This window comes from Pseudochaenichthys georgianus, chromosome 11 (assembly GCF_902827115.2).
Source record: "Pseudochaenichthys georgianus chromosome 11, fPseGeo1.2, whole genome shotgun sequence".
Lineage (NCBI taxonomy): Eukaryota > Metazoa > Chordata > Actinopteri > Perciformes > Channichthyidae > Pseudochaenichthys > Pseudochaenichthys georgianus.
This window is the reverse complement of record NC_047513.1, coordinates 24,503,793-24,519,440: the sequence shown is the minus strand read 5'-3', so window position 1 is coordinate 24,519,440 and position 15,648 is coordinate 24,503,793. Positions and strand designations below refer to the sequence as shown.

At 44.1% G+C, this 15,648-nt stretch overlaps 1 protein-coding gene across 5 annotated transcripts in view; it reads right to left on the bottom strand.

The window, feature by feature from the left end:
• Nucleotides 1-15,648, bottom strand: part of LOC117454747 (triple functional domain protein-like) — a 91,373-nt gene that overhangs the window by 36,677 nt on the left and 39,048 nt on the right. For all 5 annotated transcript variants that reach the window (XR_004553020.1, XM_034093903.2, XM_071204882.1 and 2 more), the window contains exons 5-15: nucleotides 14,100-14,292; nucleotides 11,443-11,547; nucleotides 10,962-11,158; nucleotides 9,789-10,041; nucleotides 8,293-8,415; nucleotides 7,356-7,547; nucleotides 5,608-5,739; nucleotides 4,713-4,943; nucleotides 3,962-4,084; nucleotides 3,150-3,341; nucleotides 2,153-2,322 (exon numbers count right to left, since the gene is read on the bottom strand). Coding sequence is in view for 4 of the 5 variants with exons in the window: in XM_034093903.2 (XP_033949794.1) it covers nucleotides 2,153-2,322; nucleotides 3,150-3,341; nucleotides 3,962-4,084; nucleotides 4,713-4,943; nucleotides 5,608-5,739; nucleotides 7,356-7,547; nucleotides 8,293-8,415; nucleotides 9,789-10,041; nucleotides 10,962-11,158; nucleotides 11,443-11,547; nucleotides 14,100-14,292 (1,911 nt within the window). In the remaining variant the exon portion in view is untranslated. The remainder of the gene's footprint in view (nucleotides 1-2,152; nucleotides 2,323-3,149; nucleotides 3,342-3,961; nucleotides 4,085-4,712; nucleotides 4,944-5,607; nucleotides 5,740-7,355; nucleotides 7,548-8,292; nucleotides 8,416-9,788; nucleotides 10,042-10,961; nucleotides 11,159-11,442; nucleotides 11,548-14,099; nucleotides 14,293-15,648) is intronic.

Genomic DNA, 15,648 nt, shown 5'->3' with positions numbered 1-15,648 from the left:
GTTCATTGTTATATTTATAACACTGTTGCACCACAATGCATTCCTACTGAAAACATTTCCTACAGCATACTAAGAGATCAGATTTCTAATAAAAGGAGAAACGCTGGTGCACACGATGTGGACGGCAGATTGAGTGTGAGAGTGAAACAGATGCACTCTCTGATTCATCAATCTGACAGATGCAAACATGCATGATGCACCAACACCAGTGAGTTTACAGAGAGCACAATATGAGTAAGCAATAGCCGTCACATTGATCCTGATTGGCTTCAGGTTGATTATTCTGCGTGACAGATGCACGCCCACACTCAATGCGGTTTTATATGTTTCTGGACTGCGCAAGGTTTATATTTATTTTTGTTTAGAGCCTAGTCTCATGCCAGAAGCGGACTCTAGTGGGCAGGTCAATGAGTTTAAAATGACGTGACACCAGTTAGACAACGGGAGGTCTCCAAGGTGGTACCAACATGTGTTTATTTATAATGCAGGTCGAAGTGTTTAAAGGTCCCATGTCATGGCCATTTCTACTGATCATAATTCCATTGTTGAGGTCTACGAGAATACATTTATATTGTGCCATTTTCCAAACTCACATTGGTTTCTCACAGCATCTCTGTATAGTATGTGTATTCACTCTCTGTCCTAAACGGCTTGTTGGAACTCCTGCCCCCCCCTCCCTGTGAGCCCAGTGGCCATCTGCGAGACAGCGAGACTCAGCGAAACCCACACACACCCGCAGCCTGGCTGGGAGTTTGTGTGTGTGCCCAGGCTGAGTTCCGCGTTGTCTCGCCGACCTCACACCAGTGAGCCGGCTCACACTGTCCGCTCCTCGCAGCAGCGAGACTCGCAACGTCCCGCCGAGTGTGTCTGAGGAAGTCCGCGGATTGGTCCAAACGTAACGGCTCCGCGGACGTAATGTAACGGCTCCGCAGATTGGTCCATTTCCATTCGGAGCCGTTACATTACGTGACTAAACCCGAAATACGTCACTATACCCAATAAGTAAACTCCCCAACGAGGCGTTCTGGGGCAGCATAGACAGGTATGTTCTGTGTTAGAGTTGTACTCGCTACAGGGTGTACTTTGAGGGTTTGTGACTCCGCAGACCGTTTCCATGCAGAAAAAGCTTCATAACACACAAGGGGACGGGTCATAACCGGAAAAGCATGACATGGGACCTTTAAGTCGGTAAAGCCAAAAGATCTATGGAATCTACATAAATATAACCTTCAAGACTCAACCGTGACTACATGGTATTCATTAAAGGTATCTGGGCGCTTTATACGAGTCATAGCTTTAAATTAAAATGGTATTTTTGATAATCTGTGAAGTAGAGATCCTCACCTCCCGGTGGAGACTGGCACACTATTAGACGTGTGCTTATAAAAGCAGAATTATGTAAGAATTCGCACTGGAGCCAACACGCCAGGGACGGAGAGAAAGAGATACAAAAAAAGGGGGTGGATGAAGAGGGAGGAAGAGGATGAAGAGGGACTGGAACATCCTCTGGATAGGTCCTCTCCAACACCTCCACCCATCCTTCAGCTTTGCTTCTACTGTCTTTTTTTTATTAAATTGACTGTTCATTGCATATATTTACATATTCACACTCACTTTATTTCCAATTACGTCCCTACCCTGCCAACACTTTATTGAGACAAAGCCAATTATCTAAGTTGACCTAAAAATAAATGTTTCTTACGTATTTATTGCCACACACGCATCATCACTACTATTAGTAGTACTAGTTTAAAGAATTGGTTATGGTCAGTTTATTGGTTTTTACTCTAGTTGCCCGATTAAACTTCATTTTGTTTTGGATTCACATTAGAAGTAAAATTAAGGATGTATACACTTTGTTTTTTAGCTTATTTTAAATGTTATGGTTTGATTCAGTTCCACTTCTAGTAGATCTAAAAGATATTGTTACTGTACATAGAAGAATATATTCATAGTTGACTGGCATTTAATAATGATAACACACGTAAAAAGTAACATAGTGAAATAATAACCTAAAGAGCTTCAATAAACATAAGTATGTAGACTAGAATAATCTCTCCTTCACAACACGTCATTTGCTTCCACCGATGATCTCCCCATTTGTTTTTGCTTAGCACTGGTTTCATGTTCAGCCAGGTGTCGTGATCAGTACCTGAGCTGCTGGATGAGGTCTTCGCCCTCCTTGATGACGTTGACGGTGACCTGCAGCGTGGTCTGCTGCTGCTGGCCGAAGCGCTTGATCAGATCCTGGACCGCCTCCACCGACTCGGCGTAAACGTCGTCCAGCAGCTCCTTCTGCAGCTCCTCCAGCCACGTCCACAGCTGCGGGAGGACATTCATTAGTACACTGAAAACTGTCAACAATAAATAACATGGAACAATGTCCGATTGGAAGTTGCGTTGAAGCTCACACTCAACATTTTTGTCACAGAACACACTCACTGTGATCACACCCTGACATGCCAACAATCAGTGACACACATTTGCCGTCACTTTACCAGTTATGAAAGCTGCTAAATTACACTCACGGAGGACAGTTCAGATTCTGTAATTGCATGTTCAATTCTAACCTCACCTAATCTGACCCTTACATTAACGCTATCACTAAACTACCTGTGTACGGTACAGTGGCCGTTTACTCAATACAAAAAACGTGTCTCACAAATAGCCTTGTAAAACGCAAGTATAAGCAACATTACAATAGGATATCTACAGTTCCTAGGCCACTTAGTCTAAAAGGATTTCTTAGTTATGACTTGTGTTCCCAAAAAAAATCCCAAACCTTTTGTAGAGACCTAGTGTAGTTACGGAAGGTAGATAAAACTTGAATGAGGGTTTACTGAAAGCAAATAACTGCATCACGGCAGATGAATCCCATCCAACATACATCTTTCGTTACTATGTAATCCGTCATGCCAACATAAACATTTACTTCCCCCCCCAAAAAGAGCTTGAGTGGCTCTTAAACCAGGTTTCAAGTGAGGACTTAAAAATGCCCATCTCTGTGTGACTAACTGCATAAAAGCGAAACAACACACACATCAGAATTTAATCTGGTAATTAAATTCCCCTTGAGAGCGCTGTGAAAGCTCTCATCCACACAAACGGGCAGCCCACCATCCACTCCAGCGTTACGTCACCCTGCCCACCTCTTTGACGTGTGTGTGGAAGGCGACAGACATGTCCAGCAGGACTTTGCGCTGCTCCACGCGGCGAACAAAGTCTTGGATTCGGTCTTCGAGCTGGTGGGCGGCCTGGTAGATCTCCTCCGGGTCGCACTCTCCCGTCTGGGCCAGCTGCTCAGCCGCCTCCAGCAGCTTGTCTGCATTCGTGTACGTATTCTGGTCGGGGATGGAGGGGGAGATTAGCCCAGGAAGACCATAACAATGCAATTAAAATATATTCAGGTTTCATGAGGAGATCGAGAAAGAGTCGAGGCAGAGAGGAATTTAAATCAGGAGACAGGAGGCGTGTGCACGGATAGACAGTGATAGGACACGGAGTAATTGAGAACTAGAGGAAGGTGTTATAAAGAGGAAGAGAAACGAATGGCAATGTAGAAAATAAAATCACCACAACTTTGTCAGATTTTAGCAGTGGTTAACGATCCTTTGCTTAATTAATAGCAACAACACTGCAGTAAAAAATCCATAAGAAGAAATAAAATGTCACTTAGGTAATTTGGAATAAAATTGAAGTTAAGACTCAAAAATAAGTTCGAATTTTCCAAGAAAAAAAAAAATTCTACGTTGTATAGTCTTGCTTTGAAATTAAATTCCCTAAAACATTTTACGTTTATATAAATAATGAAAATGATGTCAATGCTGATTTGACAGTGAAAATAATAAAAAGCACCGTACTATGACTATGGGCTATTTCAACATAAGAGAATGTCATTATCTACACAGTATTTGATATACTGGCTTGAACCAGGTGGGCAGTGAGAGTGAGAGAAAGCTACCTGCGCCACTTCCTCAAAGTCTTCGTGGCGTTTCTGCAGAGCTCGGGCTCGGTGGAGAGACTTCCCCACGCCCGTGTGTTTGCTGAGGAACGCCTCGCCGTGGTTTTCGATCCAGTCCAGCACCTGTGCAGAGGAAACCATGAGAAACGACACACAGGTTAGGAAATAGGCGACCACAAGGGGGTGCTCTGAGGTCGTAGATAAACAACAAGTATTGACGATAATCGAAATAGTGTGTAAGAGAAGAGGAATGACAGAAATAATAATGAGTATTGTACGAGGCGTTGCACTGAGCCGTTTATTTGTCACACTCCTCTCCCTGCACTCTGTCCTTCGCGGCGTTATTGCACAAAAAAGCATCTGCACGGACATATGACCCAATTCAGTTTCCATGGAAACAGTTGCCATGTCAACACCCTCAGGAATGCCCACGATTTTTTTGTTGTGTATATGTACGATCAAATCTGATTATTGATTATAGCATGCTGTTTTTTAAGCCTTTATTTACATTTAAGGCATTTACCCAATGTTTCCTTCTAATAAATAAACTAACTCAAGGACATTTTGATAGAAAACATGGCCTTGCATATTAAAACAGAAGACCCTACTATTTTCAAATTACTATCCAACCCTCTCCTGTTGTACTGAAACAAATTGTAATTATGCTTTGTCCTGCATTACAATGTGTGCTTACGAATAAACAGAAACATACATACAGTGTGTGTCTGTGTGTGTGTAGGAGTGTGTGTACCTGTTGGACGTCCTGTTGAAAGACGCAGAGCTGCAGACGTTGGTGAAGCCTCACTTTGCGGTGTTGCCAGATGTTCTCCAGCTGCCTCTGGTGATGCAGCACTTCGTGGATGATGTCCAGGACGTGGTGCACGGCCTTGGAGTAGTTGGCCGATGCTGTGAGCGTATCAGCGCTGCCCGGGGTCAGAGGTCGCTGCAGCTTATCCAACAGGGCTTTGCCATCTTGGCTCACCTAAAGAACAGTAAGGCATCAAGTGTCATTTATTTTTACTCACAAGGCAAACGCGTAAGAACGAAAAGAAACGGGCAATAAAGTGTTTTGTTTTCACCTAGAAATATCTACACATGTATAGCTACAGCCAGCAAACTGTGTGTATAATTACCTGCGAAAGCACACGCTTTGGCGTTTTAATAGAAACGTAAAAAGGGAAATGATAAATGAAAAAGCCACAAATGAGGAATTGGTGAGAAACACAATGAAAAGTAATCTTTCTCACTGTACAGATGCAACTCCTTCAATATTGTCAGTGCAAAAGTAGTCATCTATTTCAAATTAAATGTTCAGTATAGAGTTGTACTGTGTAGACTTAAGCTGAAAAAAGCTTTCATTTGACTTTATCCTACGATATCGTGCCAAATGTAATTCTACCCCAAACAATTTGAGCTGCATTTTCCCATGTTGTGAGAGCAGACTTCATTTTAAAGTTTAACTTCTATTAAGAGGGACAAGTTCGCAAAGCTACTGTATGTGAATATGTTTTAAAACAAACAAAACCTCTCTGTGGGTGACTCGTATAAGTGTATTAAACAACCTAAACAACAATGTGGTGTAAATGCTATTTTCTTCTCCTTGTTTTAATGCACGTTAGTATATGTATGTAAAGTGTGTTTTTTACCTCAGAGTAGGCAGCGGTGATGTGCTCGTACAGGCCTTGGTGGTGGTGGATGGCGTCTTCAAGATCTTGCAGCTCAGAGGGCAGATCCACCTCGCCACACGCCTTGCACCACGAGTCCACGTTACTCATGTACTGCAGGGGGAGAACCGCACGCTTCATTTACACAGACTCAGAGGTAAAGCGCTTCACATGAGACGCGGTGCTGTATACATCCAGCTGCTCTTCCCAGGAGTCACATGGAAGTCAGACATGCAGGAGTGTATAAGACACAGCCTGAGGAGCATTTCTTATACTATTACTCAGCTTTAAAGATGCACAAATGTCCATATGTGTGAGCTCTCTTAAAGCTTTTTCAGGAGAATTATACATGGCTGACTGTGCTGTTCATAGCCTGGGGAAACTTCTTAGAACTTGTAGCACACCCGTGGGAGTGAAGGAAAGCAAAGCAATAAGGAACGCTACGGTCAAAAAGATGATACAAGTTGAGGCGAAGTCATTATTCTCTTTTAAAGCAGTGATACTTGGAATAAAAACACGAGAACAACAACGATATAAAATGAACTCCTTAGTGTGTAGGAGGAACTTTTTGAAAAAAAAAAGCTGTTTCTATTTCAGCTCACAAACATAAAAGGCTGGTCTGATGACGGCAATATTCCAGCGTCGGAAAAGTCGTACCACCCATGTTCCCTATTTGGGATTCTGCTTGTGTTTCCCTTTCCGGCCATGAATTGTTCCATAGTGGCTCGGCTAATGAGCACAGACAGAAATAACATCTCGATAACAAATGCCGTATTTATATGCTGCAACCCTGTATGTAAATATATGATAATGCGTGCATATGTGAGCCTTTATAGATTTAATGAGGCTGGGGGGGTTTTTTACAACAAAAAAGTGTTTGCATACGTGTCCGTGTGCATCCGTTAAGATAGTGAAGGTCAACACCTCGGCTCGTTCCAGAGGGACATTAATGTGAGTTTTATTGAATTCTATTCCCACTGTTCCTGACTTTAATGACGTGTTGCATTTGGGGACACACGCTTATCTGCTTAGGTTATTCTGAGAATTAGACAAACATATGATGTGATAATGAATGAGCCTCAGACATGTTGGTGAGGCCTGCTCAAGTCTGGATCCTTCACTATGTTCTATATTGTTGCCAACTTAAAAGACCGTTCCTCTGTGTATATCTAAAGCAATTATCAATCAGTAATCCAGAGAAAATGTATTGTCAATAATAAGAATGATTCCTTCATCATATAAATCTTTTGTAAAGGAAAATATAAAAACATCGTCTCTTAAATGTGAAGACTTCCTGCGCTTACTTGCCATAAATGATTGATGATCATTTAGTTTAGAATGGTTATTAATACAAAACAGCAATTTCAACATGTCTCCTCGGGTAAAGAAAAAGTGTACGTTTTTTTACCTTTGAAAACTGTTTATTTATTGACTTAATATTCAGCAGATGAATCGGTGACAGACGCAATCTTAAGTTGCAGCCAGTGTTTCCGCCAGGCCAGGGCTGAGAGGAACATCCCCTCCAACAGAGGGATGTTCTTGTCCTTTTTCCTTTTCGTAATTTCAAGCGATAAAAACTCTCGATCTTCTCTCTAATTTTTTTATTTTTGTTTTACGCCCTCGGCTCGAGTTCAGGGCGTTCCGAGCTGAATAAGGGCGTCAAATGACGGCAAGACGCCCCCCTGGCGGAAACGCTGGTTGCAGCTGTATATCTGTGTTTTTGAACTCACCTGGTCACACTTCTGGTGGAAGCTGGCGGACATCTCCAGCAGCGTGCTGCGTTCGTCCAGAGCCGCCGCGAAGGCCTTCCACTCCTGTTCCAGCTGACTTGAGATCTGCTTGATCTGCTGCGAGGCGTAGTGACCCGACTCCAGCAGCCGGTTGCCCACCGACATGATGCGGTTTATGTTCACGTACACGTTCTGCACAGAGAGGCGGAGAGACGGGTTCATCAAATGGGGCGAGGGTAGGGCTAGAAATGGTATCGCAATATTTGACGAATCAAAATATGTGATAATTATTATTCTATATCATTCTGAATTAAATATGGTGCAGAGAACTTCAGGCCTAAAACACTGTATTCCACAGACTTGATACAAAAACCTATTTCAATGATAATTGAACAATTAAAAAAAAAGAGATAATTCCCTCTATTAACGCGGGTTATATCGCAGTTGCAATGTCAGTCATATTAATTGCAATTAGTTAGTTTTTTCAAATCAAGCAGCCCTAGTTGATGGATATTAAGCACCAGATAAGAAAAGAGAGATTTTAAAAATAAAGAACAGTAGAGATGAGAAGATAGGCTTGAGGAAATAGTTAATTGCACGCTGTAAGTAAAAGAAAGGCATAAGATTTTAAATTCACGCCCTAGTTTCTCATCTTAAAGCAGAAACTCGAGCAGCTACATCGATTTCTGCTATCAATGGTTTAGCAACGGTTGTGTAATACAGACTGTGGATAAAGAATATTATTACTGGCTGCTAATGCGAAGAAAACGTGTGTATGCACAAAAGCATAGGCTGCTCCAAACAAACACTCAAACACAGTACTAGAGGTTGCCGCTAAGTGCACAACTGTATGATTACAGAGTGCAGGGCAAGGGCCTCGATACTCCAAGTGGGCGGACCAGCATCACCTCCTGCTGGGAGTCTGTGTACATCTTACCATGCAGTTCATAGCGAAGTGGTTGTGCTGGGTTTGCAGCTCTATAGCGTGGGGGTGGTTGTTGCCAATCTCTGTGTAGCCTGCCATGAACAAACCCTTGTTGTGCATGATCCAGTCAAACATCTGAAGCACGGGGAATGACAGAAATAAAAAAACATTGTTAGCCGAATGAAAACACGAGTTACGGGATCACCATTAACCTGCATGGATCATTGCAAACAGCAGGTGAAGATAAACAGTCGACACTTAGATCAGTGTGTGTGTGTGTGTGTGTGTGTGTGTGTGTGTGTGTGTGTGTGTGTGTGTGTGTGTGTGTGCGTGTGTGTGTAGAGTTGTCATCTTTCCAGGCCAGATACAGAGAAATGGACTGCCGCTATTAAGAGTATCCTCTCAGGCTCTCCTCGAGAACAAACTCGTGGCCTATGGTGTCCTAGCAACAAGCTCCTACGACTGCAGCGCCTTCTCTCTCTCCGTTGCTGCAACCTGCTTTCTTATTCTACTCCCTCAAACATGGATCTCTGAATTCCTCTCCCCCTGTCTCTTTCTATTCTGCGCTGCAGCTGTCATCACCTGAGCGTCGGGGAGGCAGCCAGAGAAGGTGGCTTTGAAGCTGAAGGAGCTCTCCTCCATCTTCCTGTCTGTCACCGTGGGATGTGGTGCCAAGGTGCAGCTGTTCAGATTCTACCTCTCGTTTTATTCCAGAAAAAAAGTTCAAGCCACTTTTAAAGCTCGCAGTATATCATTTTTTGCCCAATGGGGGTTTGTAAAGCAATATAGTTTGTCATGTCATTCAGCTTCTCGCGGTTAGGATTACAACGTTATTCATCGTTCAGGAGGTTTTCACTATTTGCTGGAGTCTACTCCTCTCCTAAACAAATTGCCCCAGTGATTAAAAGTACTGAAAACCCTGAATTAAGCAGTTTGGTTTTAAAACATGGATCTTCTCACAACGCTATTTGGGGTTTGCTACGCTTGTTTTTCTGATAACTTGAAATCCAGGCGTTAAGGAGGGTTTTACTTGGAGCCGAAATACCTACAGAGGACTACTCCTTCACAATCAAACCATTCAATGTGACTAAAACCTTTAAAAACACTGAATAAAGCAGTTATACATAACAAATCTATGTTTATTTAAGGATGTTTTGTTTAGCGTAACCTTACTCTGGTTAAAATATATGGTTAAAAACAGTTAAGATTCAAGTCTGTTGGATAACAGCTTCTGTACAGCAACCGTAACGCGTGTTCAAAGAGCATCACCTTTACATTTGGAACGATGTATGAACCCAACTTAACAAAAGATATACCATAAGTCTAGTCTTTTTTTCATCATTATTGAATGGAGAAAGCTACATATGACATCTTAAATCAATGCACTCTCTGGGCGTAATGAAGTTTTTGTTTTTATTAGCAGTTGTCCGCCTCACAGTGATCCCCAGCTGAGGCTATATTGATTATCAGTACACCACTGCACATGCTGTATGACCCCCCCCACCCACCTTCTCTGCATCCTGCTCGAACAGGCGCAGCTGGAAGCACTGGTCCAGCTGCAGCTTGCGGACGTGCCAGGCCTGGTGGAGGTGCTGCCGGGTGGAGTGCAGTTTGTCCAGCAGCTGGGTGACGCGCGGCACCAGGCCCTGCGTGTCGGCGTTACACATCCCCCCGCCGCCACCGCTTCCCCCCCCGCCGCCGCCACCGCTGCTGCCGTTACGGTTGGAGAAGGACTCGCTGCTCTGGATTCTCTGGAGCAACCTGGAGACGAGTTGAATAAGAGATATAACGTTAATGCTGCTCCACTGGTGGCTCCTGATTTGCATATTTTAAGATATGTCACAGAGAAGTAAAATACGATACATATCCACTCCATTCATAACGTCACTTTGGCATGGAGTGGATTCTTGTGAGCTCTTTGGAAAAAAATTATGTTCTATTTATGATTCATGCAGAAAGGATCCGAATGTATCCACTTGTTAATTCTAATCTTTACTGTCTGTATCTTTGCACATCTGCTTTTCTAAAATTGCAACCTTGATGTGAAAAAGTGTCTTTGAGCACCAGGAAAAACGCTATAAAAATACCATGTATTATTATTATTAAACATTTTAATATTTAAACAAAATCAGGACATTTACATTTTTAAATATAAAAAGATATATTCAGAATTTGTTTTAAGGTAAACATAATAGAAACAAACTTCATTCAAAAAATTAAATAATATAATAATAGAATTATTGGGAGGGATGAAACCCTCTTTAATGGTCTCACATGCAGAGCACACAGTGACATTCGTTCTCTGCATTTAACCCATCCTAGTACCAGGAGTCTAGCACTAGGAGCAGTGGGCAGCTGTTGTACAGCGCCCGGGGAGCAATGGGAGTAGGGGGGGGGGAGGGGGATGTCCGGTGGGCACCACGGCAGGGCAGGAGGTGAACTGGGACCTCTCCAGGTAGCAGTCCACACTCCATGTTTAGGTCTGGTCGAGGACTTGAACCGGCGACCCTACGGATCACAGTCCAAGCCCCTACAGACTGAGCCACTGCCGGACTCCAAGTAAAAGTGAAAAGGCTCCAAGTACATTATGTGGAAGAAGAACGTCATACTGTTTTATTGTTTTCATCTCCAGTCTTATATCAAGCGGAAAAAGGAAAGCCCGAGCATTTCTGTGTGCCTACCTCTGGCCCTCTGTGTCCAGCTCCTCTATCGGGGCTTTTATGACCTTCTTCTTCAGCGTGGCGTGTTCTTCTATCATCCGCCGGGCTCCTTCCAGATCCTGGGGGAAGTCTTTCCTCGACACCGTTTCCTGCATCTCCTCAAGACGAGCCAGCATCTGAGTGGCGTGACCGGAGAACTCCTCGAACGCCACACGCACCTGCATGAAAACACACCCAAAGTAAGAAGGAGTGAGATACAAATATCACCAAATATAATGGATCTAGACCACAACTAAAGAGTTCTGCTAACAATGAGAATAGTAACCATTTGATTGCTACACCTGCCAACAGTCACTGCTAATTCATGCACATATTTTCATGCCTGCATTTCTGATAGTTGAGTAAGGCACTTCTTTATTAATTGAAGTCAGTGGGTGTTTAAAGGATTTCAAGATAGATGTTTGGACCGGGCTTGAGTGACAGAATGAAGGACCAATCTCACCTCTATCCACTCCTCATGGTTGTACTCCAGGCTGCCGTCGAAGTCCGACGTCAGCTGGGAGGGGTCCACGACCTTCGTCAGGCCCTCTAGTGACACCATGGTGGTCTAGGAAGAAAGCGTGGAGGACAATTAGTCAAGATGGTGAGTGAGAAAAGGATGCAAAGGTGTTTAAAAGGATTAACTCGGTCAAATGGGTGCAGAATGCTTCTAATCTCTCCGCTCCTCGCACTGTGTTGCCTCCTGGCGGTTTGTATTCAGTAAGGGAAGACATAACCAACCCCTGGTTCCCAAAATAAAGCAGCTTAACATTTGTTAATGAGCAGAGATGTAGGGATGTAATTTAAGGGAAAGCTCTGTAATTAATAACTTAAACCCTCCATGGTGTGACTAAAGAACATTGATCCTGCTAATTCAACACGCTGCAGCTTCACAACACGACAACACTACAAAGAAACCACCGGAAAACGTCCACATCTATCATAGTTCAACGAGCTCTTGCTCACATGTTGCATAATGTGACGCCAGAACACTTCTCTTTGATCGCCGGGTCATCTTTTGCTTTAGAGTTAAAAGAAAAACCAATCCTCTCCGTGCAACAGGTGCATATCACAATATCAGAGATACAGTAAGGGAATGTCTCACTGTTTGGTTTCGGTGCCTCTGTGTTTCTGTTGAGCCACCTCCGCACAACACCCCCACACACATGGCCAGAGACGGATGGAGACAGAGGGATAGCGAGATAGCTTTGTGTCGGCCAAACAACGCAGAAACACACTGTTGTCCTTGGGTAAGCTAAGTGGCTTTGGCCAGGGGAAAACACTGATATTGCATTTTTGCTATTGTTGTTTTAAGTGAATTGATTTGTACGGTGTTGAACGGTGAGAGGGAGGATGGGTCGGGGCTCCAGGGTAACGTTGATCTCCCGCAGAACCGAGGAGCAATTCATCAACAACCCAAATGGAAGCTGTAGCCTGTCGGCACTTCGTCTCGCCGCTTCCTTTTATCCCGGCTCAAATGGACAGAGAGGAGGGAGAGGAACATTTCCTACATTTCATTTATACAAGCTGGGAGGGAAGATTCTGGAACACACACGCGCAGAAAGGAAAATGCCTTCTCTGTCGCACGCGGGGTTTCAAAGGCTGGCACGGAGTAGCATAAACTAAAAATGGGCTTGGGTTATTTATGTGATGGTATATTTGATCTGTGCATATCAATATCAATTACGTCTCTGTCGTATGTTTGTTTTAACACGGGGTTTACCACCTGGAGCGGGGGAGGGGTGGAATTGGGGGTTTGCAACTTCTTGTCATGAATACTGTGTGGTAAAAAATGCTTGCACCCGATTGGTCTGAGAGTCTGAATACTGGAACGCATTACGCTGTTTTACTCGGGCGTGGATGATTTTGAACACAAGCAATGCAACCGCAGTCCTAGCAACTATGATATGAACTTAAATAATGCAAGATAAAAGAACACCCCCTGCTCATAACCAGTAGAAATAATAATAAATGAACTACGTGATGTCTGGTAGTGAACACACACATTCAAATGCAGTGCAATCAATGTCTGTGTGGCAGACATGCTCATGGATAACCTGCCCTTTGGCATCTGCCTATAATTCCTCTCACATGATCAATATGGTGTCATCAGACCACAGTGTGTGTGTGTGTGTGTGTGTGTGTGTGTGTGTGTGTGTGTGTGTGTATGTGTGTGTGCATGTGAACAATCATTTTCCACACCACTGCATCTACTCACACTGCTGTAGCCAGAACGTATGAGAAACAGCATGTATGCGAGTGTCCAGGAGAGCATAAGAGCAACAGGGCTCCACCTGCGCTACAGTATGGGGGTTTGTATCATCCGTCCCATTGGGATGAGGGGTAGGCTGATCATTATCACAGAGAGCAGATCAAACCGAGAAGGCGGGACAACGTTACCCGCTCCTCATTACAGTGCATTTAGGAAACGGGGCTTCGACATCACGTAAAAGGAATCTTCTCGACTTCAAAAGCAGAGCGCCCGCACTGATTAGCCAAAGCTGTGGTTTATTTAGTGTACTGCTTTACACTACACTCAGAACATGACGATAAGCGTGTTGTTGGGAGTATATCATTTAATCAGCTGTGAAGAAGGGTTCAACCGCTTCGGCTGAAAATGTCACCAACACCCGTGATCTTCAGTTTCAGGGCAATGTGATGCAGCAGGGAGAGATACATAACCAAATGTGCTGACAATGAGCAGCTCAGCTGACTGCAGCTGTCGTTATGACAACTCAGCTGACAGGGAATTAAGAGATAGCTCGTTTTTAAATTGGCCAGTATAGAATTGAGTCATTTAATATCCCTGCTTGATATCTCCAGGGTTTTCGCAGTAGTCATTACCGCATGCTAAAAATCTACTATGCTTATCCTCACTTTAGCCTCATAGAATGACATAACACAAGCTTTAGCTGTCACTGCAGTGGTTCATTCTGCCCTGGTTTCAACTTCAATCCCATTATGAGCCTATTGCTGTCATGCATGGCACACCACACATTATGACAATCCCAATCTGTCTCCTCTAACAGCGTGTTTGCAGCTTCAGATTAATCCATAGACCCAAGATGACATTAAAATAAACAGTTTTCGTTAAGAATCCGACATTGTTTCTCCTCCTACCTCAAATTCGAACTTTGAGCTGCCGAAGTTAGTCCTCTGCTTCTGCCAGAAGTTGTCTGGTTTGATGATGAGGGCGACGTGGATGCAGGATGGGAAGGTCTCCTGCAGGATCTTCAGCAGAGGCTTGATGCTGTCCCACTTGGAGCCGCGCATATCAACGATGACCGTGAAGCCATGTTTACACACCTCCTCGCTGGAGACGTATGGAGGTCGGCGGGAGTGGGTGGAATTAAAAGAGACGAGAGGGAGGGAGGGAGGGAGAGAGAAAGAGAGGGGCGGAGGGGAGTATAATCCAGAGGGAGGGGAGACCGATGACAGGCGTGGGAAAGGATGAGAGAGGGATGACAAGAGGGAGAAAGAGATTGAAAAAGAGAATCAAAACAAACTGTGAGATGACGCATTTTCTATACGGTGAGACGCCTACGCAGCTCTCACACACACACACACACACGCAGCTCTCACACACACACACGCACATCCCACACACACGCATATCCCACACACACACACGTCAAAAATGTGAGCATGGATATAAGAAAATGCAGATCAGCACATTTGAACATCAGCAGCCTCATCTCTCTGTGCTGCTCTGATCTGGTTATTACACAACCGTACACACAAGATGTCTGATGTAATGCAAAACAGAAACACATACCATCTCTTCTTTGAATACTTTTTTATGATAAAGCTGGGCTGCTTTTTCTCCTGTTGGTCTTTTTAAGCATTTAGAAAAAAGCCCTTTTTCTTAAAATATCCTTTTCTATTACTGGCTTTTCTAAACTTCTCCCTCTGTTGCCAGTCTGTCCGTGGCTATCCAGTGTGCAGCAGTGTGCAGATGTTTCCCAAAATAGAACACCTCTAATCGTCAAATATCACGTAGGTGAAAGAGATTACAGAAAAAGGCAAAACATGACATGACGGTGGGTTACAAATGCCAAAAAGGACATTAAAACAAGACAGCGGATTACGCCAAACCACACAGAGATAATGTGGTGAGTTCCGTGGAGATGCGAGCAGACGGAGAGAGGATGGAGGAGAACGACAGATGGAGGGAGGAGAGGAGCGGCAGATTAAAGTAAACATCTGGAGGGGAGAGATGTTTTACCTGCGAGGTAAGGAGCTGCTCTTCCTCTGTATCTGCTGCTGCTGCACCGCCTCGGCTACTGCGACACTTTGTTTTGCTTTCACACATACACACCCGCTCGCTCACACACACCTCCTCACGCATGCGCTCCGTCTCCCTCAGTTGTAATCCTCTCCCTCTCTCTCTAATGATCCCTCCTGCCGTCCATCAGTTGTTTTCTAATACGTCCCTCTCTGAGCTCAGGCTTTCCCTCTCAGCATCTCTCTGTGTTTCTAGAACTGCTTTATTTGGCAGTGAAGAAGCTGCGGCAAGCTAACTGCTCTTAAATGATTTCTCCCTCCATCACATGCTTGTGTCCGCTCCATCTCGTGTTCGCTTACGGAGCCTCACTACTTGCTCCGGGTCACACACACACACACACACACACACACACACACACACACACACACACACACACACACACAC